Source organism: Pinus tabuliformis, chromosome X, assembly GCF_031772625.1.
Source record: "Pinus tabuliformis cultivar Carrire ecotype Pingquan chromosome X, CPIR1, whole genome shotgun sequence".
In the NCBI taxonomy this organism is placed as follows: domain Eukaryota; kingdom Viridiplantae; phylum Streptophyta; class Pinopsida; order Pinales; family Pinaceae; genus Pinus; species Pinus tabuliformis.
The window spans coordinates 1415235205-1415263006 of NC_142308.1; the positions used below are offsets into that span (position 1 = coordinate 1415235205).

A 27802-nucleotide genomic window follows, 5' to 3' on the forward strand; every position below is an offset into this window, starting at 1 on the left:
AGATCTATTGAAAGAAGCCAAAATTTGGATCAAGTTTGAAAGCCTCATTACCTAGAAGAAGAGAGCAAGTCTAGCGAAGGAAGAAGAAGACCTTATTCTTCCCTAACATCACCCACATGTGTGAAAAAGATAGAGTTGCAGGAAGGTCGTAGAGGTATAGGTCTGCAATAAAGACCGAATTCTTTTGTAGTAAGCGAAGTTCTGAAGTTTGACCGAAATTGCAAACTTCTCCCTTCTTGTATTTTGCTAACTCTTGAGTCTTCTCCTTGTCTGGTTCAACTACTTCACCAAGGACATATTCCATGACTTCATTTTCTGTGAGTGCCAAGTCAATCCTCTTCTTCCATGCTAGGAAGTTTGCTGATCCAACGAGCTTGTTGCTTTCCTTGCAAAATGTAGCCACGTGATTTGTAGATTGAGACATAGAAGATAATATGATACTTAAGTGTCAACCAAGAGTCCTTTCCTTTTGGATGATGTCTCCAAATATCTTGATGTTTTCAATACCTTCAAGAAGATTTCAACAATGCCCTAGAATGATGACTTTTAGGATGCCTTCAACAATGGTGTCTTCGAACAACTTCAAAGAGTGAATGATGATGTCAATATTTCTCGATGTTTATTCTTCTTCAAGATGATGCATTAGAAAATCTTCAATAAGAACTTGTCCCTAGGTTGCACGAAACGGGGAAACGGGTACGAGTTTCCGAAACGGGAATCGATACGAAACGCGACCTCCCCAAATTTTGGAAACTTGGAAACGCGAATATATATATATATATATATATATATATAAGGACATTTAGGAAATATGTGCAATCATAAAGCATATATGATACATTCTAATTTATTACATTATGATAAAATTGTCAATTGTCAATGCATAAACTATAAGTCTCTAAATTTACATCACATTTACTCATGAATGATCACATAATGAAAATAGAAATATCCAAAATCACCCACGAGAAATTTCTAATTTCTTGTCTCGTTCTTGATTGGGAGTCTCGTACATAGTCAAACGACCTTAGTGCTCTTGATTAAATACAAGTTTCATACCCTAGTACCCTACATGCTCTTGATTATTGGAAGTCTCCCCTGCATAGAGGGCTTGGTTCTCTTGATTAAATACAAGTTCCATACCCTAGTACATGATAAAATCCAATGGAAACATTGCAATCCCCCCAATCCTGAAATCCTGAAGAACAGATAAGTCTGTTGGATTTTAAGTGAGATCTAAAATTCTACTTTCTCCATATGAAATCCAATGAGGGCGAAACCACTCTCAAACATCCTGAGTCATTTCATGGCAATGTTAAAAAAATTTAAGTAAAAAGGATGAAAATGAAAAATAAAGGAGAATATCACTTTTACAGAATTTAACATTACCATGAACTGCCTATGCCTCAAACTTCTTGATGAACTACATATCAACACTAGGGAAAAAGTTCACTTTTATAACTTTAGACAGGTATCTAGTAGTCACTAGGATAACCTACAAATAAATTAGAAAACAAATTAATTAAAAAAAAAAAAAAAAACACAAGTAAAAAGATGAAACGTGAGTCGTACGGCCCTGAAACGCGTTTCAGGCTGTACTGGCCACGTTTCAGTTTCATGAAATGTGGCAGTACGACCTGAAACGAGTTTTAGGGCTGTACCACACGCGTTTCAGCGTTTCGTATTCGTTTCCGTACGGAAACGCCCCCTTGCCCTACGTTTCCTGCAACATAGACTGTCCTTCCTTACTTCAAGGAGAACTTGGTGATGAGGCCTTCTTCAATGAAAGCTTGATGCAGTAACCCTCCTTTTAAATCAATATGTCTACTGCTTCTTTGTGTTCTTCTGCAAATGATTCCCCTTGGAAAGTAATCCCTTCATATGTCCACAAGATGATCTTCCAACTGCCTTCTCTTTGTTCACCTTAGCTCTGATCCCATGTTGGAGAATGCAGTAGGGCAACTATTAATTCAAATTCTCCTTAACCTTAATATTTGCTTGTAAACTTTATTTATCTTCTTGTGTTTCTTTATTAGATCTTCTCATCAAACAATTATCAAGAACAAAAACAGTAAAGACAATGGACACAAGTATTAGGCTCTAAGCCAGGGCAAAGCCCCTCCAAGGGGAAAACCTTGAAAATCTCTTCTCTTCTTATAGAATGTGCTTCAAATGAGAAAAGAAAGACCGAAAACCCTAGACCAAGTCCTCCAAGCAACAAGTTAGCTCTCCAAGAAAGCCCTTGCAATTGGTCAAAGGCTTCCAAAGTCAACGTCCTTCAAATCAACCCTAATTCAACGCTCGACCCTGCAACTTGGGTTTGCAACTTGACTTGCAATACTTCGGTCCTGCAACAAAACATAAACCCTAGTTCATGTCGCACATGTGAGCAGAAAAGTTCAAGTTTTGTCTCTTTTCTTCGCTAGGGCCTTCTCCCTTGCTTCTAGTCTTCTTTGGCTTCAAATCTTGATCTTCTTGCACAAAATTTCAAACATGCAACTAGATCTGAAATCTTGGCCTTTGTAGCAGGAGCAGAAACCCTAAAACCTGTCACGTGTGAGAGAAAGATAGTCACAAAAATCAGATTTCGGTTTCTCCTTGAGATGCTTTCTTCTTCTAGACCTTCGCTCTTGCTTCCTTCTCTTTCCCAGCTTCAGATCGAACTTTTTGCTTGAGAGATTGAATGGTGCCAAATGAGGTCGACGCTGGTTGTATTTATAGCCTTTCCATGAGGTCGAATAGCCTCTTCTAGGCCGACTTATCACTGGCAGGGCTGACTTGTGCTTGAAGGCTCATGGAACTTTCTAGACTCGTAATTAATATCTTTTACATGTTACAGCTTACCCTATAGGGTCTTAGACACATGACAAGGACTTTCTTAACTTAAGAAAAATATTCTTTTGACATGACAAACCCTAGAGGCATGAAGAACATGCTTTACCTAGATGACCATCAAAATGGAGCATGAAACCCATGCTCAAAATAATATTTTCTTTCTTCTTTTTCTTGTAACATAAGATATACAAAATGACTTGAGTACATTGACAATTATGAAGACTGAAACTAGTTACATTTTCCAACAGTCGGCCTCCTTCCAAGGCTAGCGTCAACCCTTTTGGCCTCCCAAAACTCTCAGCTTGCTTGCTGAAACTCAGTCTCCCCAAATCAGTGTTGCGGGGGAGCGCCCCCCCCCCCTTCGAACCCGCTCCCGAAGCGCGCTCCGGGCGGGAGCGGGTCGGGAGCGCGCTCCCGTAAAAAAATTTACGCTCCCTGGTCTGATAGGGAGCGTTTCAGGGAGCGATCGCTCCCGCACTCCCGGAGCGTTTTTTAATGCCCGGGAGCGATCGGGGAGCGATCGCTCCCTGATCGCTCCCGCGCTCCCGGAGCGTTTTTAAATGCCCGGGAGCGATCGGGGAGCGATTGCTCCCTGATCGCTCCCGCGCATTAAAAACCACTCCGGGAGCGGTTCGGCGGAAAAAAAATCCGCCGGACCCGAAAATTCCCAAAATTTTAGAATTTTTTTTATATTTTATAAGCCCAATGGGGCAAAAACATTTCATTTCAACTTGATTGAGCAAGAGATTGAGAGCTTGAGCAAGAGATTGAGAGCTGGAGCAAGAGCTGAGGAGCAAGGAGCCAGAGCTGAGGAGCGAGGAGCAAGTGCCAAGGAGCGAGGAGCAAGCCTGCAGAGGTAAGTAACTTAATCATTTAGTTAGTTTAGCTGGTTAGGTAGTTAATTTGGTTAGTTTAATTTAGCTCTTTGAGTTTAAAGATCATGTATTTAAATTAAATTAATAAATTAAATGAATTAAGCCCAATAAACTAAATTATCCTGCAGATTCAAGACTCAAACCCTACAAACATCAAACACCATGGACCTGGGGATATTTATTGGCATTTTCCTCTTCCTGATCCCTTTTATGGTTATTATGGTGGTGGAGAGTAGGAAACGGAGGGGGCTTGAAACTGAAGAGGTGGATGAAGAAGCCGGAGGAAGTCAAATGGGTGAAAACCCCAGTGAGGAGGAGGTGGAGGAGGGTGAACATGACCCTCAAAAAACTAAACAAGACCAAACTCCACTGTGGAAATATGTTCAAAGGGCTGAAACAGGGAGAGGGGGTGGAACCACTAAATTTCATTGCCCCCATTGCAACACTAATTACACAGGTTCATACACCCGTGCTAGAAGACACCTCTGCGGGAAAAGGCCATGGGATGGAGAGAAACAAATAGGAATCAAAACTTGTGCAGCGGTGTCAACAGCAGATAGAGCCAAATACATAAAGGAAGAGGAGGAAGCCCAATACAGAACAAAAATATCAAGGGGTTTCTTTGAACCAAGCTCACAAAGAACTCCTTCAGCATCCTCAGGCCAAGGCAGTGGATATGGACATGGAGGCACAGGGTCATCATCTTTGAGGCGTAGAACCATATCAGATTTCCTTGATGAGGGGTGTAGGAATGATGTGGATTCAAAAGTTTACAGGTTCCTCTATGCATGTGGGATACCATTCAATGTTCTACGCTCACCTTATTGGCACGAAATGGTTTCTGCCATAAATGATGCCCCTAAAGGATACAAGAGCCCTGGGTATGACAAGGCAAGAACTGTTGGCCTTGATCATGAAAAAGCAAAAATATCACATTCTTTGAATAAAATGACAAGTTCTTGGACTGACAATGGGGTGTCCATTGTATCTGATGGATGGACAAATGTAAAAGGCAAGCCATTGATAAGTGTTCTTGCTGTGTCCCGAAGTGGTCCCATCTTTCTAGCTGCACATGATTACTCAGACAAGTTCAAGACCGCTATCAACATTGCAGAAGCATTGCTTGAAACAATTGAGCATATTGGCCCATACAATGTCATCCAAGTCATCACTGATAATGCTCCTAATTGTAAGGTAGCGGGAGCAATTATTGAGGATAAATACCCGAACATATTTTGGTCTGGATGTTTGGTTCACACATTGAACCTTCTATTGCATGATATTGTCAAAAACAAAAATGAACAATACCAATGGATTGGTGATTTGTACAAGAAAGGAAAAAAAATGATAAAATTTATTACAAATCATAGCAATACCCATGGCCTTTTCCGCAGTCACTCGAGATTGGAGTTGCTGAAGATTGCGAGGACTAGATTTGGTAGCTATTACCTCACCTTCAGGCGCCTTTTGAAGGTAAGAGAGGCATTAGCTAGCATGGTATCAAGTCCACATTGGCAGGTGTTAAAGGAAAGGGCTACAAATGTAGCTGACATGGCAGGTTTTGAAACGGTGGAGGAGGCCGCTCTTGATGGGCAGTTTTGGACAACTGTGAGACAGGTATTGGATTTCACCAAGCCAATTTATAACATGATTCGGTTTGCAGATACAGACAAACCAGTGATTGGCGAGGTGTATGAGCAAATGGATACCATGTTGGGGGAAATAAAAGACATTGTTCATAATAGAGATCCCAACTTGTACAAACTTATTCATGATTGTGTGTGTGAATGGTGGAATAGGCTTAACCTTCCACTACATTGCTTGGCGTATATCCTTACGCCAAAATACTACTCAGAATCTTGGTTGGGCAAATCTGCAGCAGGGGGTGGTGTTAGGACCAAACCCCATTTAGATCGAGAGGTAACTAGAGGATATCTGGAAGCATTAGAAAAGTTGGTGCCTGACAGGGAGGAATGTGCAGCTGTGCGCCTTGAAATAGGTAGATACTTCACTGGCAGTGGTTTGTATGGTAACTTCCATGCAATGGACGACAAAGATAAATTTGATTCTCTCACATGGTGGGAAACATATGGCGGCCACGGACTTTTGCCAAAATTGGCAAAAGAAGTTCTTTCACAGGTTGTAAATTCTTCTTCTGCAGAGAGGTGTTGGAGCACCTACAGTTATATACATAATGTGAAAAGAAACAGACTCAACGAAAACTGAGCAGAAAGCTTGGTTTATGTGCACTACAACTTGAGGTTATTGAGCCATTACTGTGATCGGGCTAATGAAGATCCCACATATAAAATTTGGGACAATCACCCTGAGGACGACAATTTGGAGGATGGCATTGTACATATTGAAGAACTAGAAGAGGAGCTTGTACGGGATGAAAATGAAGCAGCTGCAGCAGCCATGCCACCTCCACCTCCACCATCCAGTAGTAGTGCTCGGGGCCCGAGTCTTGTTCCATTGCTGTCGCCACCTCCATCGACACCCTCGCGTGGAGGCTCTAGTTCTGGTCGTCGGTCTGTGCGGGAGACTCCTAGAAGACCACCACGACCTGCTTATACTCCTGGAGACTCTCGTGGCAAGGGCCACTTGTAGATTTACAGTTTACTTGTCTTTTTTAGTTTCTATTAGACTTTAGTTTTCATAACTGTTGAGTTTTGAGTCCTTGACTCTTGACTCTTGACTCTTTCATATCATTATGACATTATGATATTTTTTGTAAACATTATATCACTGTGACAATGAAAATTTGAAGTTTGAAGTTGGGCCTTGGCAATTATAACTCATTGGTAATGATTGTGAATTATGAATATGATGCTTTGTGAAAGACTAAAGTTGTTTCATTTCATCTCATTATTCATGTTTCATTTTATAAATTTTTAACATTTCATATCATGTTAACAGTTAGAAGTTAGGACTTAGAAATATCTTCGATATTACTTCTTGTAATGGTTAAACTTGGCTTACAAGTACAACTTGTTACTTTGGTGATCAATGATGATAAATGTTATTGAATTTTCAATTCTGAAAGCTTGAAGTTGAAACTTTAATATTGAATTTGATGAATCATGATTTATAAGACTCAATATGTTGCAGTTGTAATATGTATTTTACTAACTTGTGGACATGGTTGATGACGATTATAATTTCTAGATGATTGATGTGATATGGTTCAATGATCAATTTATGTTTTTTTATGTTTTTTATGTCTATTTCATCATTCTACATGTTTTTGTTGACATATATGTATCAAAAATTAAAAAATATAAAAAATATATATATTTTTAAAAAATCGCTCCGGGATTCGCTCCCAAACCGGGAGCTTCTGAAAATGGTCGCTCTTGCTCCCGCTTCCGCTCCCGCTCCCCGCTTCCGCTCCCGCTCCCAAGTAACATTGCCCCAAACTCTCGACCTGTCTGCTGAAACTTGGCCCACCCAAATTCTTGGCCTACCTATTGAAACTCAGACTCAACAGTTTTGGCCTCCTTCTCCACCCGGTACACTGTCCACAGATGAGTTTCGGCTCTCTTGTGCACTCAACCTGCAAACCTGTTCTCACACAAATCCTCTAACTGCACACTTTTCACCACTCTTCAGTCTTGAGTCTCTCACTTGCTTGAGCAAACCGCTCTCCCAAGAATGACAAAGATCACCTATCAGCCGAGTAAAACTCATGAGGGAAACACTTCATCAAGATATACAAAATGAAAAACATGGAAGAAAACTGCAGGAAACATTTGCAGACTAAAAATGCAAAGGTTGCATTATTGCAAAATTATTTCGGCATATTCATAGAAAAAACTGTAATGGTATTGAAATTCTTTGTGGACTTGCTGGAACACCTAAGATGTAGAACAAAATGATATAAAAATGAATTTATTACTCATAAACTGGTGTCTCTTGAATTCTAAAGAAGGCTGAATCATCAATTTGGAGGCCTCAGGCTCAGAGTAATATATCTTGGTGCAAGGCAAGGTATACAAGTGTGGTTGGAGATTTTCATGTGTAGGGTTTTTGTACCATTATTTTAGAAGCATTATAATTGCTCCCATCACTACAACTTCAGAAGGTGTGTTCTTTGTTACTTGACTCCTGAGTAACGATAATATATTTTGCCTACACCCCACATATTTGTAAATGTCTGATGGCTTGGTTGTTGCATCATCCAACATATTAAATGCTTCTATTGCTCGAATTCCTTTCTTGTCACACTTTTGAATGCCTACATGCACGTCTACCTTGTACTGAACCACTTTAGATGAAGTTGTGTAAATTTGGGCTACTGAAATACATGATTGACTGCCGTTGTTTGAGAGCTCAGTTATATCCCAATCTTTCTTGTTGGCATTACAATGGAATGTGACTGCCGCTGTTTGAAAGCCCACAAATTACCAGTTGTTCATATTGAGATTTGGCACACTTGGAACTTTTCTGTATATCTGATTGTTTCAGAAAATTGTGCAATTAATGGTGGAAAAATAGATCATGCAGGTAAAAATAGAATTCACTTGGTCAATTAAAATTTTATTTGAAAACATCTGATATTTTATGCTTGATTCAAGATTTGGTATTTGAAATCGTTCTTGTTGCAGTATAATTACAAATCAAACTTATAATTAATAGAATATTTATTATTACTTTCGTTGTTCTCTACTATGTTTCATTATCTTAGAGAAACATCTTTGTTGTTTTACTCATTTACAGACCGAAAATACATTTCTGCAGGAATGAATTTTGAGTAAATAGAGTTTTCTGACTCTGAAATTACATATGGCAAATCAGATCCACGGTTGACTGATTATGAAACTTTGCTTGAGAATATTCATGGTTTGAAGGCTGGCAAGCCTGTTCAGGTACCAGTATATGATTTTAAGCAGAGCCGCCGTACTGGTTACAGGTAGTCCTCTAATAAAATTCTAATAAAAAAAAGAACTTATTTGTTTTGTTTTCCATTTAGCATACTGCATAAGGTATCCCAGGATAACTTCCTTAGGCATTAGAGTTTTTTAAATCATGTGATATATTCATAATATGCATTTTTGTGCAGGACAATCGAAGTTCCTTCATCACGAATTCTAATTGTGGAAGGCATTTATGCCCTGAGTGAAAGACTTCGACCCGTTTTGGATCTTCGAGTATCTGTGACGGGAGGTGTGCATTTTGATCTTGTGAAAAGGGTGCTTCGTGACATCCATCGTGCTGGACAGGAGCCAGAGGAAATCATTCAACAAATTTCTGAAACAGTTCTGTTTCTTTCTTTGTCTCAGACATATGGCATATGTGCACATGAATGGTAGATTAAAATTATAACACAAATAGAACAGAATGGAAGGTATACAGGTCTGAATCATTGATTTCCTTTGACCTTTTTCTTATGCCAGTAAGGTCAATCAAGATCAGTGTTGCAAACACCCCAATTTTATCGTGATAAAATCCCAAAAATGCGATCTCTTGGCCTAGCCAATGTTTGCTGATTTTTAGTGATATTTTGGTGGTATCTTAATTTTGCCAATGTTTGCCAATTTTTATTGATATTTTCTCCATTTTAATGATATTTTGGTTTTCTAGACCCTTGCCGATTTTATCCGATGCCAATGTTTACAACATTGATCAAGATACCATGGCATGATGCATCTGAAAAGTTACAATTGTTATGATGTCTTAGTTTTTCAATCAGAAGCTATTGAAAATAGTAGTGAGAAAGGTCCTTTGACTTGTGCCTTAGTCAAAGAGACCAGAAGCAGTTTTTCCTTAGCATGCACAAGTTCCTATAAGTTAGGAATCAATTCCTATAAGTTAGGAGCTAATTCCTAAAAATTAGGATGAGTTCCTAAAATTTAGGGCAAATTCCTAAAAGTTAGGACGTGTGCATGAAGCAGTTTGACTAGTGCAGATGTGGAAGGCTCAGTTGTCTTCTAGTGCGAGTTAATTTGGGAAAGGACGAGCTAAGAGAGCCTTAACTTCTAAATTAAGGGAGGACGAGTTACAACAGCTTGATAGCCTTTGTTTCAATTTCCTAAAATAAAGACTTGCCAGATTTAGCCTATTCGAAAAGCTTAAAAGGAGGATCAAGGCACATTGTTATTCATTGTCTTGTGAGCATGAGTTGGTGAGACAAGGCAGTAGAGAACACAGATTTGTGTTTGTGTGTGTGAGCTTGTGAGAGGATCAGAGTACCAAGAGGCTTGTGCACAGATTTATAGGAGAATTTCCTTGGGATTTGCACAAGGAAATAGGGAAGCAGGGATCAGAGTCTTGCAAGTGCTTCAGCTTAGTACAAGCGAAGAAAACCAGATTGGTTTCTATTGACACACAATTGTTTTTGTAAGAGATCTATGCTCATTCTTTTGTCAATAAAATTTTCAAGCAAGCAGAGGGTTATCCCAGTTGGGTTCCCTAGAAAAACAAGTGTGTTTATATCTGTGTAATTGTGTTTTTAATTCTGTTTTATTCTGCTGCAAATTAGTGGAGAAATTCTGTGTCTTGTGAATATATATTAGTTTTTCAGAATTGTTCATTAAGCAGTTGCAGAATTTAGTGGAATTTCTATAGAAGCATGTACCCATTTTCCACAATAGTTCCATTCTGATTTTTCTCATTGTAAGTTGTAACATTCAGATGTTTTATTGTTGGAATTTCTAAGTCTATCTGTTAGAAACCCTTCATGTACTTTTTTGATATATTTCTGCCTTCTTGTTCTGATTAATTAACAAGTTATTTACCATGTAAATACTGAAATAAATACATGTACATGCTCAACACATTACAGATCATCAACTGAAGTAAAAAAAACAAGCACACAAGTGACACCGTTGTTTTAGACCAATGTCCCTGAAAGAACCCAATGCGGGAAAACCAGTGCAACTATCTGGAGGTTTTATTATTATGTAGTTTCTGAATTCAATTTGGGTGCCAAAACTGGCTCATCCAAAAAAGAATAATCTCCGCAGTAGTACCTCTCTACTCGGAAGCAGATATTCTGGCAGAAACCCCGGATAAACACTCCGACAATTCCCAGCTCCAATCTGCCCCACGAAAACCCTAGTGTTTGCCTCTAGGGACTGCGTCAGCCCTTCCTGGCCCAGCGTCAACCCAATAACCCCTGCGTCAGCCTCTAGAGGCACTGGGTTACCCACGTTGGATCTTAGAGGCACTGTACAACTCCTGGCTGGCTCTGTGTGGGCCCTAGCTGGCTCTGCGTGGCCTCTCGCTAGCTCTGCATCCCTCTCTCACGACTTCTGTGCTGATTCTCCTGGTACCCTCTTTGCCTCTTTGCTTCTGTATTCACTGCCCCTCAACTGCAACTTTGATCACTCTTTCGACTCCCTCAGCAAACCCTGCCCCAGAAAATTGAAATCTTGATCAACTCGGTGTGTTCTCCAAGTGACCCTCAAGCCTCCTTTTATGTTTTTCTCGTTGACAATTCAACGGTCGAGATTAAGTCCCTAATCAACGGCTAAGATTAATTCTGGCTTGATCCATGACTTTTGGACCCTTCTAACATAGTTTTATATTAGTTCACATTAATATTTTATTTTCCCTAAGTTTAGACTTAGGGACTCCATTAAAAATATTAATTATTTTAATATCTCCCAAACTGTTTAGAATCTGCCCAAACCATTTTTGGGTATTGGAGATCTCATGTGCTTTAGCCTCTCCACCAATTTTCGTGGTTAGAGCACATCCGATGCTACTCCAAATCAACACTCCCTCTTAGCGAGGATTGTGCTCTAGTAATACTCCTCACTGAGCATCACCCTGATCATCTGGCATCGGTCCCTGTGCTGATGCTAGGCCTGCTGCCCATCATCCTTTGCACTGCTGCATCATGTACTACTACCCATGGCCCTGTCACTGCCACTAATGCATCTGTACGGCAGCTCCCTCTGCATCTGTGCTACTGCCCATGGCCCTGCCACTGCCACTACTGCATCTGCACTGCAACCCTCTCATCATGCTGCGTCTTGCTGTCCATAGCACTGCCACTGCTAACTGTTGCACTGCAACTCAGTTACTGAGAGGTATGCAACTGATCTCCCAACTCTGACATTTCCGTCATGCTAGAAACACTCCTGATGATGAAGCTCCCTCTGTCACTGACAAGTGCTTCCTCTCTAACCTCTATGCTGCTGCATCAACTCTGTGCATCTCGCGCTGCTGCCTCACATTGTCTTGGGACTCCTGCATTGTAGCTCCCTCTGTCACTCCATCCGCATTCGTCTCTACCAACATCTGCCAGTCCGACTACTCCTTTTTGGGGCTCCCGTAGCAAGGTATAATCCAAGAGGTTAGGTACCTCGAGGATCCTGTCCCTCATCGCCCGTAGTCCATTTGACTACAACTCGATGTCTCCCCACTTCCTCTCAAGTGGCATGTGAGCACTCATGGCACAGTCATCATCTGTCTCCATTTCCTTCTCCGCCCTTGTTGGCGCAGCCTTGGTCTCGAAAGCCTCTCCCTTGCTCTTCTTCCTCAGACACTGGGTTGCATAGTGACCCAGTTCCCCACAGTTGAAGCATTTGACCTTGGAGAGGTCCTTCTTCTTCCGTTTCTTCTGCTTTCCCTCAGATGCTAGGGAAACATCCTCCTCTTCCTCCTTCTTGATTCTGATCCCCTTGCCGCTGCTTCCCGACTTGCTTAGCCTTTTGATCTTTTCTTGGCGAAGAGTCACTCACATTTCCTCCCAATCTGGAAGGCTTGCCTTATCAAGTATGCTTTGGACAAACACCTCTCAGTCTTCTAAGACTACGTTTAGGGCTGTTCTCACCATCAATTTTTGATCCGGTGTGGCCCCTATGGAAGTCAGCTGATCCTGGATCTCCTTCAATCGACCGAGGAAGGTGTCGATCTGTTCTCCCTTCTGCATCTGGTATGGCCACAATTGATTTTCTAGTAGCATCTTCCTTTGCACGAAAGTATGCTGATACAATTTCTTTAGGGCCTCCTACATCTCATTTGCCGTATTCTTCTCGGCAATATGTGGTACTACATGGTCCTTGACCCCGTCAAGGATGATGCTCTTAGCCCTCGCCATTGCATCCTCGTACTTCAACCGGGTCAATTAGGACCGCTATTGTCCTCAAGGTGAAGTGCTTAAGATGGTTCCTATCTAGAATGGATAAGATTCTATCCTTCCAGACTACGAAGTTTGAGGCTCCATCTAGTCTATCTTGGTCTCTTACCTCGTTCACTGCCATCTCGTTGCTCCTCTACTTCCCTCCTTGAAGTTCTTAGTGTGACTCCCTCTGAGCCTCGATTCTCTCCTGGAAGTCCCTCTGCCAATGTCGAGATGCCCCCACTCTGATCATTAGTTCAGCTGCACCACTGATCTGGATTTCTTGGCTAGAAATCCTCGACAGCAACTCCCTCCTCCTTGGTCTTGCCTTGTTAGGTATTGTTCTGACTACAATACCCCACCAGCTTCACTCTGGAACTTACCCACAACCTCCTAAGCACCAACAAACTGAAGGTTAGAGCTTCTAGGCTCTGCGCAATCCCGACACTAGCTAAGTCCGCACCTCTTGGCCACGGGTGTCAATCCTTCTTGACTGAGAAAGATGATCGGTTACTGCGTAGGTCGAGTCTGCTCCCCTCTGCCACTACATTGATCCTCTTCCCGGCTCAAACTTGATGATGTAGGTACTACGTCACCCCGTCCTTGCTGCTTCTCTGTTAGGAACAACTTCTGTCACTGATCTGAAAATGAGATCTTAGATAACTTTTAAGGTATTACAAACTCATGTGAATGGATTTGCCTATATTACTTAGTGCAATGGATCGATAAGATTGCGAGTAATATAGACAATGAGCAGTTAGAGAAACATAATAGACAAACACACATAACACAACAAGTTTAATATGGAGTTCACCCAAAACTCTTGGGCTATGTCTTTTGGTCCAGCCTTCAGTGGTGACCTCTCTGTTATGTCTTCAAGAGCAGAGTTTTACAAAATGTGAGCTCAAATTGAATCTCAACACAAGAGATAAAAAACAACAGGAGTTTTGCTTGAATCTCTTAAGCCTCTCTGAGTACACAGACTCTTTCTTTCACTCTTTGTTTCTGTCTTCTCTTTGTCTCATCACTGCTTGCTTTTGTCTCTGTCATTCTGTGGCTTTTAAGCCAATCGGCGCTGCCTGTTCGTTTCCTCTTCTTGGCTCTCTGGCTCTCGGCCTCTGTCCGCTCAAATTCCTTTCGAGCATTAAACAATCATTGTTAAACGTCTTTGGGTATGGTGGCCACTTGTTTTGTAACGGAATGGACCATCAACGCCTTTGAAATCCCCAGAATAGTCGTTCTCTGTTTACACAGAGAAATACACTAAAACATGGGAAAATCTGCCAATTTGTTGTTTATCGGACCTGAAATATCATTAAATCTGCCCTAGACTCCTATTGGGTTCGCCTGTAATCACTATCGCAAGTCGCAAGTGCTCCCATGCCATGGTTTTCTTTTGTATTTGAATAATATATTAAAACACTGAAATCCGGACAAATGACTCCATGGCGGACTTCAAATAATATACAACGACATCTATAAACCCTTTCGGGTCTGGATTCATCGCATCGGGCGCGTTTCCTTTGCATTTCGTTTATTTAACGAAAATGCGAAATACACAGAAAAACCCATTTTCCGGAACTCAAAACATATGAAATTTCATCCATAATCCTATCGGGTCCGGCTATCACAGTCGCATTTGTTATCGGCCCCACTCCTTTGCATTGCTCCAATGCGATTTTGCATTGCGACATGTCACAATCGCATATCACAAAGTCCCCGGGCTTTTGGTAGGCGCTCCTTTGTAGTGTGCCGATGCGATATTGCGAGTTAACTTGGGCCGTCGATCTGCGCGCTTGATCAACGGTCCTCGTTGGCTCGCGCTGATCGCTGTCGCAACAGTCATATGATAGCCTCTGATAGCCTCTACCTGCCTTTGCTGATTGCGATATGCCGATCGAATCTGGACCGTTGATCGGCCAGATCCGATAGCTCCTGTGCATCGCTGTCCAAGTCCTCGATAACTCTTTTTTTCACTGTTTCTTCATGTTTTTTAGGCCCGATAGTGTAATCCGCCATTTCTATAAGTTCATCCTTTTGCGATAGTTTTTGATTTTGAAGACTTAGAGGGTTTTTAGGATCCATTTTGGATCACGCCTTTCCACTAAAAAAGCTTTTGGACCACCAAAAGTTGGTTTTTAAGCATCAATCGAGGATACAACTTCCTCACTTGTCCAATTTTTATCCATCGTGCACTACTTGGTTTTGAACCTTTGAGTCCAATTTTGAGGTACTCAACATCCCCTCTGCGCGTAGTTCTCACCTTCCTATCCAAACCTGTATCTTCTTGCAACTCAATGAGATATTCAGGTAACAGATCATCAATAGAAGGCAACTGACTTTGCTCTTCGGGATATTCAATCAATGAAGGTTCATATAGCCTCAAGTTCTCTGCATTAATGACTGAATAGATATGCATATAAGCTGGAAAATCAAGGTGAAAAGCATTTTCACCAATTTTCTCAAGTATCTTGAAAGGCCCATACCTTATTGGCTTCAGCTTCTTACCTTCACCTTGCATTCTGTCTTTGCTGATGTACAGCTAGACTTGATCACCAACTTGGAAGCTATGCTCAATTCAATGCTTGTCATGCCTTGCCTTGTACTTGGCCTGGCTTCTTTCTAGCTGTTTCTGCACTGCCTGGTGAATTTCTTGGATCTGTTCAATGAACTTGGTTGCTTTGTCCACATCACTGTGTCCATCAACTGCTATGTCTTTACTAAAGACAAAATTCAAGGGAGAGTTTGGTGTAAAACCAAAACAAGTCTCAAAAGGAGATCTCTGTGTAGAAGAGTGCTTAGCATGGTTGTAAGCATGTTGCACATAACACAAATGTTCATCCCAAAGCTTGGGATGCTTACTGCAATAGCCCCTGAGCAACTGGATCACTGTCCCATTGACCACCTCTATTTGGTCATCTGTTTGTGGATGAAATGCTGTGCTCTTCTTCAATCTGGTGTCCATCAATTCCTACATACTTGACCAAAACTTCCCAACAAATCGGGAATCTCGATCAGATACAATAGAAGTAGGTAACCCAAAATGAACCCATACATTGTGTAGATCATCTTCCGGATTCATTGCATTAGGTATCTTGTTTTGATCGACGTTTCGAACCAGCAACGGTGGTTCATCTTCAGGGTGTGATCAACACAATGTGATGAATCCGGAAGATGATCTACACAATTATGAAGATCACAGAAACCTAAAAGACAAAATACTCACCCGATACGGAAGGGAGATAATGAAAAAAGTTTGCAGATTTGAACGATACAGATTGCTCCTAACGAAAAAGAAGACTGATCTTACATTCTTAAAGAGATGCAGAGATTCATCAATTACGGTCGGCAATGCATCTCATACATCTATTTATTAAACTAAATAATAAGACCAGTCTTCCACTAATCTTTCACATCCTGAACATGAACCACCGTCGTTGGTTCGAAACGTTGATCAAACAAGATACCTAATGTGATGAATCTGGAAGATGATCTACACAATTATGAAGATCGCATAAACCTAAAAGACAAAATACTCACCCGATATGGAAGGGAGATGATGAGAAAAGTTCGCAGATTTGAACGATACAGATTTCTCTTAACGAAAAAGAAGACTAATCTTACATTCTTAAAGAGATGCAGAGATTCATCAATTACGGTCGACAATGCATCTCATACATGTATTTATTAAACTAAATAATAAGACCAGTCTTCCACTAATCGTTCACATCCTGAAGATGAACCACCGTTGCTGGTTCGAAACATCGATCAAAACAAGATACCTAATGCGATGAATCCGGAAGATGATCTACACAATTATGAAGATTGCGGAAACCTAAAAGACAAAATACTCACCCGATGCTGAAGGGAGATAATGAAAAAAGTTCGCAGATTTGAACGATACAGATTGCTCTTAAAGAAAAAGAAGACTGATCTTACATTCTTAAAGAGATGCAGAGATTCATCAATTACGGTCAGCAATGCATGTCATACATCTATTTATTAAACTAAATAATAAGACCAGTCTTCCACTAATCTTTCACATCCTGAAGATGAACCACCGTTGCTGGTTCGAAACGTCGATCAAAACAAGATACCTAATGCGATGAATCCGGAAGATGATCTACACAATTATGAAGATCGCAAAAACCTAAAAGACAAAATACTCCCCTGATACGGAAGGGAGATAATGAAAAAAGTTCGCAGATTTGAATGATACAGATTGCTCTTAACGAAAAAGAAGACTAATCTTACATTTTTAAAGAGATGCAAAGATTCATCAATTACGGTCGGCAATGTATCTCATACATCTATTTATTTAACTAAATAATAAGACCAGTCTTCCACTAATCTTTCACATCCTAAAGATGAACCACCGTTGCTGGTTCGAAACATCGATCAAAACAAGATACCTAATGCGATGAATCCGGAAGATGATCTACGTAATTATGAAGATCGCAGAAACCTAAAAGACAAAAGAACCCATACATGTTGAAAGAACAACTTCGTTGTTTTTTCAGCTGTAATCTACTTGTTACAAGGTATTAAAATACACATTTTGTTGAACCTATCCACAATAACATATAAATAATCATGACCTTTTCTAGATTTTGGCAATCCCCCAACAAAGTCCGTGGAAACACTTTCCCAAGGACGAGAAGGAACTGGAAGTGGAGTGTACAAGCCTAATTTTCTATTACTGGGCTTGCTTGTAGCACACATGGTACACCCTCTAATATATCTAGAAACTGTTTCATGCATTCTTGGCCAATAACTGAACCTTTGCAGCTATGCAACTGTTTTACTTACACCAAAATGACCTGATATTAGAGAAGTATGTGCTTCTCGAATATGTTAACTCTTTCAGTTTGAGGAATGCATAGCTTTCCCAAATGATATAAGAGTTGGTCCTTAATATGATAATCCAATTCTTCTACTTGTTTGCCATGACTTAAGGTTGCATATACATTTTCAAAATCTACATCTTGAGCATATTGTTCAATGTAGCTTTCATGCAATACTGAGTTATGCTTAAGTATAGTAGATGCATTTATGATTGGTTTGATAACATATCTGCAACATTATTGTCTATGCCTTTCTTATATCTGATGACAAGATGAAACTGCTGTAGAAAACCCATCCATCTATAGTGTCTTGATTGTTGTAATTTAGTTTGTGAGTGCAAATATTGAAGTGGTTGATGATTTGTATGTATAATTGTTTCTTTGCCCATTAGGTAATGTTTCCACTTTTTCACACTTTGTACTAAAGCATACAATTCTTTATCATATGTGAGATAATTAACTATTGCAGAAGTAAATGTCTCAGAAAGATAACATATGGGTTTACTGTGTTGCATCAACACAGCTCCCATGGCATAGTCACTGGCATCTGTTTCAATCTCAAATGGTCGTTGAAGATCTGGCAGTGCTAGTACTGGTGCTGTACTAATTTTTTCCTTCAAGGTGTCGAAGGCTTTCTGTTGTTTGCCTCCCCATTGAAACACCTTGTTCAATCCTGTTAAAGCATGTAAGGGAGCTGCAATCAAGGAAAAGTTAGAAATAAACTTTCTCCAATATTGTGCTGCTCCTAGGAAACTCCTAACTTCTGTAGCAGATTTGGGTTTAGGCCAGTTCACAATGACTTCAACCTTAGAGGGATCTATCTTCAATTCACCACCCCCTACGATATGAGCCAAATAATTTAAAGATGTTTTGCTGAATTCACATTTTGACAACTTCACATAGAGATTTTCTTTTTTCAAAACAGATAAAGTCTGCTTTACATGCTTCAAATGTTCTTCCCATGTTTTACTGAAAACAAGAATGTCATCTAAATATACAATTACAAAATCATCAATAAAAGGTCTGAGTACATCATTCATAACTCTCATGAAAGTGGTAGGAGCATTAGTTAAGCCAAAAGGCATAACTAGCCATTCATACAACCCTTGCTTTGTTTTGAAAGTAATCTTCCATGCATCTTGTTCTGCTACTCTGACCTGATGATAGCCACTACGCAAGTCCAACTTGGAAAAATAAACTGCCTCTTTCAGTTGATCTAATAGATCATCAATGCAAGGAAGAGGATAACAATTCTTGATCGTTATTTTATTCAGTGCTCTATAATCAATGCACATCCTCCACGAACCATCTTTCTTCCTCACCAACACGATTGGAGATCCGCATGGTGATGTGCTTGGTCTTATGAACCCTTTCTCGAGCAACTCCTGTACTCGCTTCTTGATCTCTGCATTCTCTAAAACGGATAACCTGTACATTCCGATGTTAGGCAATGGAGCATCTTGCTGCAAATGAATATCATGTACTATTTCCCTTTTGGGTGGCAGACCTTTAGGTTCTTGAAATAGGATATCATATTCTGTAACAACTTTATCTAAATCAACTTTCTGTTTAGCATCACAACCCTCAAATATATTGGTTTTATCAAGGTTCTTTTCCTTTACAACCATTAGTAAAACATGTTTGCATGAATTTACAATTCTTTTCATCTGCCTTGAGTTTATGAGAGAGTAATTATTTTTGAGTTTATGGGCTCTTACAATATATTCCATTCCATCTTTAGTGAGTTGATACTTATTTTCGGCTCTATAGAAAATGACTTTTCTATCATACAAGTAAGGACTTCCTAAAACATTACCACATATATCTAAGGGAACTATATCTAACTCAACCTCATCTACAAATGTTGACCCAAATGCAAACCTAAGTTTACATTGTCTAGTCACTTGTAGCTTTGCTTTATCACATACCCAACCTAATGGATATGGCTTCTTGTGAGGTGTTGTTAGTAATCCCAACTTCTTTACGATTGCTTCAGAAATCAAGTTTACTTGCGATCCACTATCAAATAAAGTATCAATTTTTTGATGCTTGGAAATAACTCTAATATGAAAAAGCTCATGTCTTTTCCTCTCATTATCAATAGATTGTGCAGAATTACTTGTAGATGCTTAAGAATTTTTACCTTTTATACCTGTGGCTGTGACTGTTATTTCATCACTTGAGTCCGACCCCAAGTCTTTCTGAGTAGCAGCAACAATCTTCTTCTTCTTACCACCAAAATTCTTGGGTTGCAGCTCCGGATGCAAAGACCAGCAGTGTTCATCATTGTGTCCATCCTTCTTGCAGTGAGTGCATGAAGGTTTGTCTTTCTGTACAACATTTGCCTTCCTCTCCTTCCATTTTAGCTTCTTCTTTTCCTTGTTCTTGCTTGCAGAGGGTTTTGATGATCCCCCAATCTCTGGGTTCACATTCTTGCCTCTAGCTTCTAGATGTGTAGCCTGAACTAATACATCATCTAGGCTAGTGGGATTAAACATGAGAATGGTGTGTTTCAAATAGCTATTTAGACCACCTATATACTTCAACAAAGTTTCAGGTGAGTCTAGAGATATGCCTAATGTTAAAGCTTTTTTTTCTAAATTCTTGGGTATAGCTTTGTACACTTTGGCCCTTTAAGTAGCGAAGAGTTTGCCAACTCATCATTGCTTGCTGCATATAAGCTAGAGGATAGAATTGTTTTTTAATGGTAGAAACAAATTCATTCTAGGTAGAAAGAATTTTACCATGCTTCTTCAAATCAGCTTGTGTCCTGCCTTCCCACCACACTAGTGCAGTTCCTCCAAGGCGAAGGCTAGCCAGCTGAATTTTTCTCCTTTCAATCAATGTTTTGCACCCTACAATACACTTCAGTCTATTTAATCCATTTATCTAGCTTTTCTGCGTTTAATTCTCCATCATAGATTGGCAAATCAAACTTTACATCTAATTTAATCAAACATGTTTTCTTCTTTTTCTTTTCAGGGCTAGAAGGAGGAGATGATGGACGAGGCTCTTCCCCTTTCCCTTTGCCTTCTGAATGGGCAACTAGAAGAGGGTCCTCTGCTCCTTTGCCTTGTTCGGGTATTGAGGTGCTTTCACCTCAACCCTTCTTAAATTCCCGATACATTTCTTCTACCATGGCTCGCATGGCCATAAAGCTGTCCATGAACTGAGATTCTGATTCCAATGGGACTTCTTCGGCCATTCTCCTCTGAGAGTAGACTCTTCCAATCTCTGGATTAGCCTCAATAAGCTCTCCTTCTCATCTAGTTAGCATTCAACAATGCAACACAAGCTTGTCCAACCTTAGCAACATAAAGCTTTGATACCACTTGATCTGAAAATGAGATCTTAGATTAATTTTAAGGTATTATAGACTCATGTGCATGGATTTGCCTATATTACTTAGTGCAACGGATCGATAAGATTGCAAATAATATAGACAATGAGAAGTTAGAGAAACATAATAGACAAACACACATAGCACAACAAGTTTAATATGAAGTTCACCCAAAACTCTTGGGCTACGTCTCCTGGTCCAGCCTTTAGTGGTGACCTCTCTATTATGTCTTCAAGAGCAGAGTTTTACAAAATGTGAGCTCAAATTGAATCTCAAAACAACAGATACAAAACAACAGGAGTTTTGCTTGAATACCTCAAGCCTCTCTAAGTACATAGACTCTTTCTCTCACTCTCTGTTTCTGTGTTCTCTCTGTCTTAGCATTGCTTGCTTCTGTCTCTGTCATTCTATGGCTTTTAAGCCAATCGGCGTTGTCTGTTCGTTTCTTCTTCTAGGCTCTCTGGCTCCCGGCCTCTATCCGCTCAAATTCCCTTTGAGCGTTAAACAATCACTGTTAAACGTCTTTGGGTATGGTGGCCACCTGTTTTGTAACGGAATGGACCATCGATGCCTTTGAAATCCCCATAATAGTCGTTCTTTGTTCAGTGTTTACACAGAGAAATACACTAGAACACGGGAAAATCTGCCAATCTGTTGTTTATCAGACCTGAAATATCATTAAATCCGCCCTAGACTCCTATTGGGTCCGCCTGTAATCGCTATCACAAGTCGCAAGTGCCCCTGTGCCATGGTTTTCCTTTGTATTTGAAAAATACGTTAAAACACTGAAATCTCGACAAATGGCTCCATGGCGGACTTCAAATAATATACAACGACATCTATAAACCCTTTCGGGTCTGGATTCATTGCATTGGGCGCGTTTCCTTTGCATTTCGTTTATTTAACGAAAATGCGAAATACACAAAAACCTGTTTTCCGGAACTCAAAACATATGAAATTTCATCCATATTCCTATCGGGTCCGGCTATCGCAGTCGCATTTGTTATCAGCCCCGCTCCTTTGCATTGCTCCGATGTGATTTTGCGATGCGACATGTCGCAATTTCATATTGCAAAGTCCCCGGGCCGTTGGTAAGCGCTCATTTGTATTGTGCCGACACGATATTGCGAGTTAACTTGGGTTGTCGATGTGCGCGCTTGATCGACGGTGCTCGTTGGCTCGCGCTGATTGCTATCGCAACAGTCATATGATAGCCTCTGATAGCCTTTGCTTGCCTTCGTTGATTGCGATATGCCAATCGGATCTGGATTGTTGATCGGCCAGATCCGACGGCTCCTGTGCATCACTGTCCAAGCCCTCGATAACTCTGTTTTTCACTGTTTCTTCATGTTTTTCAGGCCTGATAGTGTAATCCTCCATTTTTATAAGTTCATCCTTTTGCGATAGTTTTTGATTTTGAAGACTTAGAGGGTTTTTATGATCCATTTTGGATCAGTGACTCGGGAAAACTGTTTTCTGGTGCTGCTACTCTGCTCAGCTGATGTCCTCAGTTCTCCTGTGATCTGCAACCACGCTTTGATATCATGTTGGAATTTCTAAGCCTATCTATTAGAAACCCTTCATGTAATTTTCTAACTTATTTCTGCCTACTTGTTCTGATTAATTAACAAGTTATTTAACATGGAAATACTGAAAATAAATACAAGTACATGCTCAACACATTACATATCATCAATTGAAGGAAACAAAACAAGCACAAGTGACACCATTGTTTTTGGACCAATGTCCCCAGAAAAACACAATGCGGGAAAACCGATGTAGCTATCTAAGGGTTTTATTATTATGCAGTTTCTGAATATAATCTGGGTGCCAAAACCGGCTCACCCAACAAAGAATAATTTCGGCAGTAGTACCTCTCTACTTGGAAGCAGATATTCCTGCAAAAACCCTGGATAAACACTCCGACAGCTCCCAACTCCAATCTGCCCCACGAAAACTCCAGTGTCTGCCTCTAGGGACTGCGTCAGCCCTTCTTGGCCCAGTGTCAGCCCAATAACCCCTGCGTCAACCTCTGGAGGCACTGTGTCAACCTCTAGAGCCTTTGCGTCACCCACGCTGGCTCTCTGAGGCACTGCGCAGCTCCTGGCTGCCTCTGCGTGGGCCCTAGCTGGCTCTGCGTGGCCTCTAGCTAGCTTTGCATCCCTCTCTCCTGGCTTCTGCGTTGATTCTCTCGGTACCCTCTCTGCCTCTTTGCTTTTGTATTCACTGCCCCTCAGCTGCAACTCTGATCACTCTTTCAACTTCCTCAACAAACCCTGCCCTAGAAAATCGAAATCTTGATCAACTCGGTGTGTTCTCCAAGTGACCCTCAAGCCTCCTTTTATACTTTTCTCGTTGGCAATTCAACAGCCGAGATTAAGTCCCTAATCAATGGCTAAGATTAATTCTGGCTTGATCCATGACTTTTGGACCCTTCTAACACAATTTTATATTAATTCACACTAATATTTTATTTTCCCTAAATTTAGACTTAGGGACTCCATTAAAAATATTGATTATTTTAATATCTCTCAAACTGTTTAGAATTTGCCCAAACCATTTCTGGGTATTGGAGATCTCATATGCTTTAGCCTCTCCACCAATTTTTGTGGCTAGAGCACATCCGATGCTACCCCAAATCAACATTTATATGTCATGAGATCCAAAGGAAATATCATTCACCTATTCCATAATTTGGGTGGGTCTCTTGCCACCTTTCACCATCTAGATAAAAAAATGTTTAGTTTTATACATATGTGAGGTGATCAACAGGAGACCTTGTAGGAGGAATGAAGTAGGCCGTAGATTCCAATATGTAACTGATGACAGGTAAAATTGTTGTACATTTGTAGATCTATGTAGCACTCATATAAAATGTTTCTTTCTACTTAAGGTATCTCTCGTCCTATGAACATTTATTCAGAGTTGAGAATACAATCTTCAATTCTCAAAGCAAGTTTTGGTACCCTTCACTCATTCAGAAATTTTGTTCAATTCTTGTCATATTGGTTTATCTCTGATCATATCAGTCTGGTATGAGAGGCTGATATTAAGCCTTGTGCACTTGCATTTCTAGTCTTTTTTGTCCATTGGCCCTATTATTACCTGGAAAGTCATTGCTGCAAAACTAGAAAGAGACCACATAACTCCTAGGAATAGATCCAATTGTCACATCACTTTAATCCTTTGTTTATTAGGTTTGGTGCTTTGGCAACCATAGGGGGTCTTTCCTAAGTGATGTAACGTGTAAAATCTGGTCCTTGTGGCATTTATATGATCTCAAATCAATGAACTAAGCTGCTTGTTCTGATTTTAAGTAAATCAGATTTTGGTGAGTAAAATTTTAGGACAGCAAGCTAGAATGCCTAAATGAGATTAGATGATAGCAATGCTAAGGAAACTCACCAATAAGCAATAAACTTATGCTGCTTTGTGCAAAAAAGGTGCATATCAGCAAGCGAACACACCCAAAACTGATGAGAAAACACCATGTAAATGCCCAGCTTTACACTATGTAATGATCTTGGCCATTAGCCATACAAGCTTTTAGCCACGTATGATCCTGGATTTTGGCCACATTAAATTTGGACGGAATTTCTCTATCTCCGATTTTTGACTAGAAATTTAGCGATTGGCCATTTGCATTTCAAAATTTTGTTGAAAGAAGAATCAATCCTTTGCAAGGTGGAAGAAAAAATCAGGGAAAGAAAAAAAAGAGCGCACCTTAGTGCTCTAAATAAAAGGTTGCCTATTTGAGAAAAGAACCAAAGAAGAATAAATCAACATCCCATATCGGAACATTAGAGAAATTTAATGGTTCTTTAAAATAAAGACAAATCAAACACTATTAATATCCATAACGCAACTGATTCAAAATAGAAACCATCAATCATTTGGATCCATGGGAGAAATTGCATCGTAGGAAGATAGATGATCTGAGTTTGTGGAGTGCCAGAGTATCCTCAAGAAGGCATAGGAGGACGACATTGGTTGCGTCGGGCACTAATAAAAACAAATTGTAACAAGTTGTGTCATAAAACTTGTCTAATCTACTCGCTGAGATCACAAGAATTGTGTGGGAATAGGATCACCAATTCAATGTATCAAAAGAAGAAAATACTGCCACTAGAGTTGTACAATCAAGACAACTAACATTCTGGGCGAACAAGGGTTAATCACTATTTCTTCTTGGTGATAACTATGTGGGCCATAAATTGTACAAATGAAAATCCATTGGCCCAACTAGGAATTAAATCAATTACTTTGAACAAAACTAGCTGCAATTACATGTCTACCTATTGCAATCTCTGTTGTTTTACTAAAGAGACGCTAGCCCGATCATGGCATTACTAAGTCCGCTGATGTGACATGATAGCAACCATTTAGAGAATTAATTATTGTCAATTCATAATTTCATTCCATATTAACAACATTCCTCTTTATGTAAAAATCGGTGCCATCTTGTACTATTGTATAAATGTGACTATTGAGGAGTCTCCCTTTATGTCACCCATCGATTCATATCTAATTAAAATGTTGTTGTTTAGAAAAAAATTAGGAGTGTTAAAGTCAGCATATTTAAGTCATTGGGGAACAATAAGGGAAATGGGGAACTTAAAAATATGTTTAAAAATCGCAAATTTTCAAAGAGATATGGAAGTCAATTGGTAAGTTAAAAGTATAATGTGGAATATGAAATCAAGGGTTATTTCATTCAAATAAGCAGAAGGATATACATTAAGGATTAAAGTGATTTGAGTCAGTCAAAAGAAGGACAATAAATGTATTTTGAGTTTAAAAGTAAAAAATATTATAAAATATAAAACCTTTCTTTTGAGAGAAAAGAGAGGACAAAGAAAGTATAAGTGGAAACTATAGAAGATTGTTTATTAACAAGAAAAAGGTAGTATAAAATATATCAAAATCATAAAATACTAAGTTTAAGAAAACGATTACAAGATTCTGGGCAAAAACGAAATGGAGTCAATTATTGAGAGAAAGGAATGGAGTTTGTAACTGAGGAGAAAGGAAGATTTCCAATAGCTTTAAAAAAAAACTATTCTCCCTATTTAAAATGAAAGGAACACTTGCAGGAAAGGATGTTATTATCTCTATCGTTCATACTCAAGATGATAATTATGATAGTAATGAATGTGCTAATCAATGAGTGATTCTTGAGTTGAATATTATTGAGATGATAGACTTGATGGGTGAAAAACAATATGTCATAAGCAATTTACAACTAAGTATTTGAGACTATATTTCTATCTCGCAATTCACTGTTAAATCTTTATTTTGTGATGATAGTGACATAGTTCCAGGATCACCCTAGATGGAAGCACTAGGGTCTTTCATCGTAAACGCGAAGAAGTTTTTATTAATTTCCTATAAAAATAAAAAAATATCATTCCAAGATACTATGTCGGAGCCAAATTTAATAACACTAGAAGACTATAAAGATATCTCAAAGATAATCCTTTAAGAAAATCAAGACTTAGTGCAAAATATGCAAAAAGAAATTGACAAAATTATTGCAGACAGAAATGAAGAAATTTCCTACCTCATGGACCACAGTGAAGAATTACTTACGGAAATTACGAAGCTTAAGAAGGATAAGAAGTCACTAGAAAAAAAAGTACAAGTTATTGAGAGGGAAGCATTGAAATCTTCAAATGTGAAAATGCAAGTTGAGGGAAAAGGAATGAATAGAGAACCAATCAATATCACGACTTAAGAAGATGCCAAACCAATTGAGGTAAAAACTACTTAGATGTTGGAGTAGAAACAATAGAAATTTCGGGTGTCCTTACTAATAAATGCTCAATAACTAATGATGCAACATCAGTGGATAGAGAAAATAAAACTCCAGAAGCAAAGAAACGAGAGACTACTAAGACGCCTTATTGACATTCTAATCACAAGTGTAGGTATATTAACTAGTCAGGGTATCAACATCAATCAGAAGGGAAACAATTAACGTATCTTCTGAAGAATATTGATACCAGTATTATTAAGTTACATGATAACAATTCATCGTGGGAAGCCTATAAACACAATATTCCATAGAGGATTGAATTAAGATGGTCAGATCATTTTATATCCGACAATTTTGTTTAGCACTTGGAGGTTCATATCATCTTGTATCATTGAACATGACAGCTACAAGAATTGGAAAAGATGTGAAGACATTACAAGACAAAGAAAAGATATCAAGTCTTTCCATCAATGTGCTTTGAGGACAAAACATTTCCAAAGGGGAAGGCAATATATATATATATATATTATTAAAGGACATATCTCAAAGGACATAACTGTTCATGAAAGGGCATCCCACCTAAGTATATATACGAGGTCTATTGCCTCAAAATCTAGCAGGTCTTGTGAGATGCCTCACAAGAAAAAATCCAGACTAAGACACAACAATGAGGTGGATGCCACTGTCACCTTAGCACTCCACCTCCTACTCTTTAGTGGAATTTCACCACATGGGAGGCTTCCCAGTATAGGTCACCTAAATGGTATTCTAGGTCAAAGGATCAAAGGTGACACTTCAATAGGCTTAATCAAGGTACTTAGACTAGGAACAAGGCTCAATTCTTTGTGATAGGGAATAGCGTACCTATGAGGAGGCCTATAAGGTAAGACTTATAGCCTAGGGTTTTCAATATATGGTTCAAAAATAGCATAATTAGGTATACACGAGGAAGGAAAAGGCTTGCTTGAAGTATATGATCAACAATAAGAGCAACAAAACTTCAAATGACCCTAAGTTGAAGCCTTAATGCAAAATTAGGGTTTTTCAAGTCCTAGAGTTGTATAGGGTTGATGACATCAGCCC

The 27802-nt window shown here is 39.5% G+C and overlaps 1 protein-coding gene across 7 annotated transcripts in view; it reads left to right on the forward strand.

The window, feature by feature from the left end:
* Positions 1–27802, forward strand: part of LOC149145336 (inorganic pyrophosphatase TTM1-like) — a 359903-nt gene that overhangs the window by 242631 nt on the left and 89470 nt on the right. For all 7 annotated transcript variants that reach the window (XM_089447149.1, XM_089447147.1, XM_089447145.1 and 4 more), the window contains 2 exons: positions 8508–8622; positions 8773–8968. In XM_089447149.1, the coding sequence (XP_089303275.1) occupies positions 8508–8622; positions 8773–8968 (311 nt within the window). The remainder of the gene's footprint in view (positions 1–8507; positions 8623–8772; positions 8969–27802) is intronic.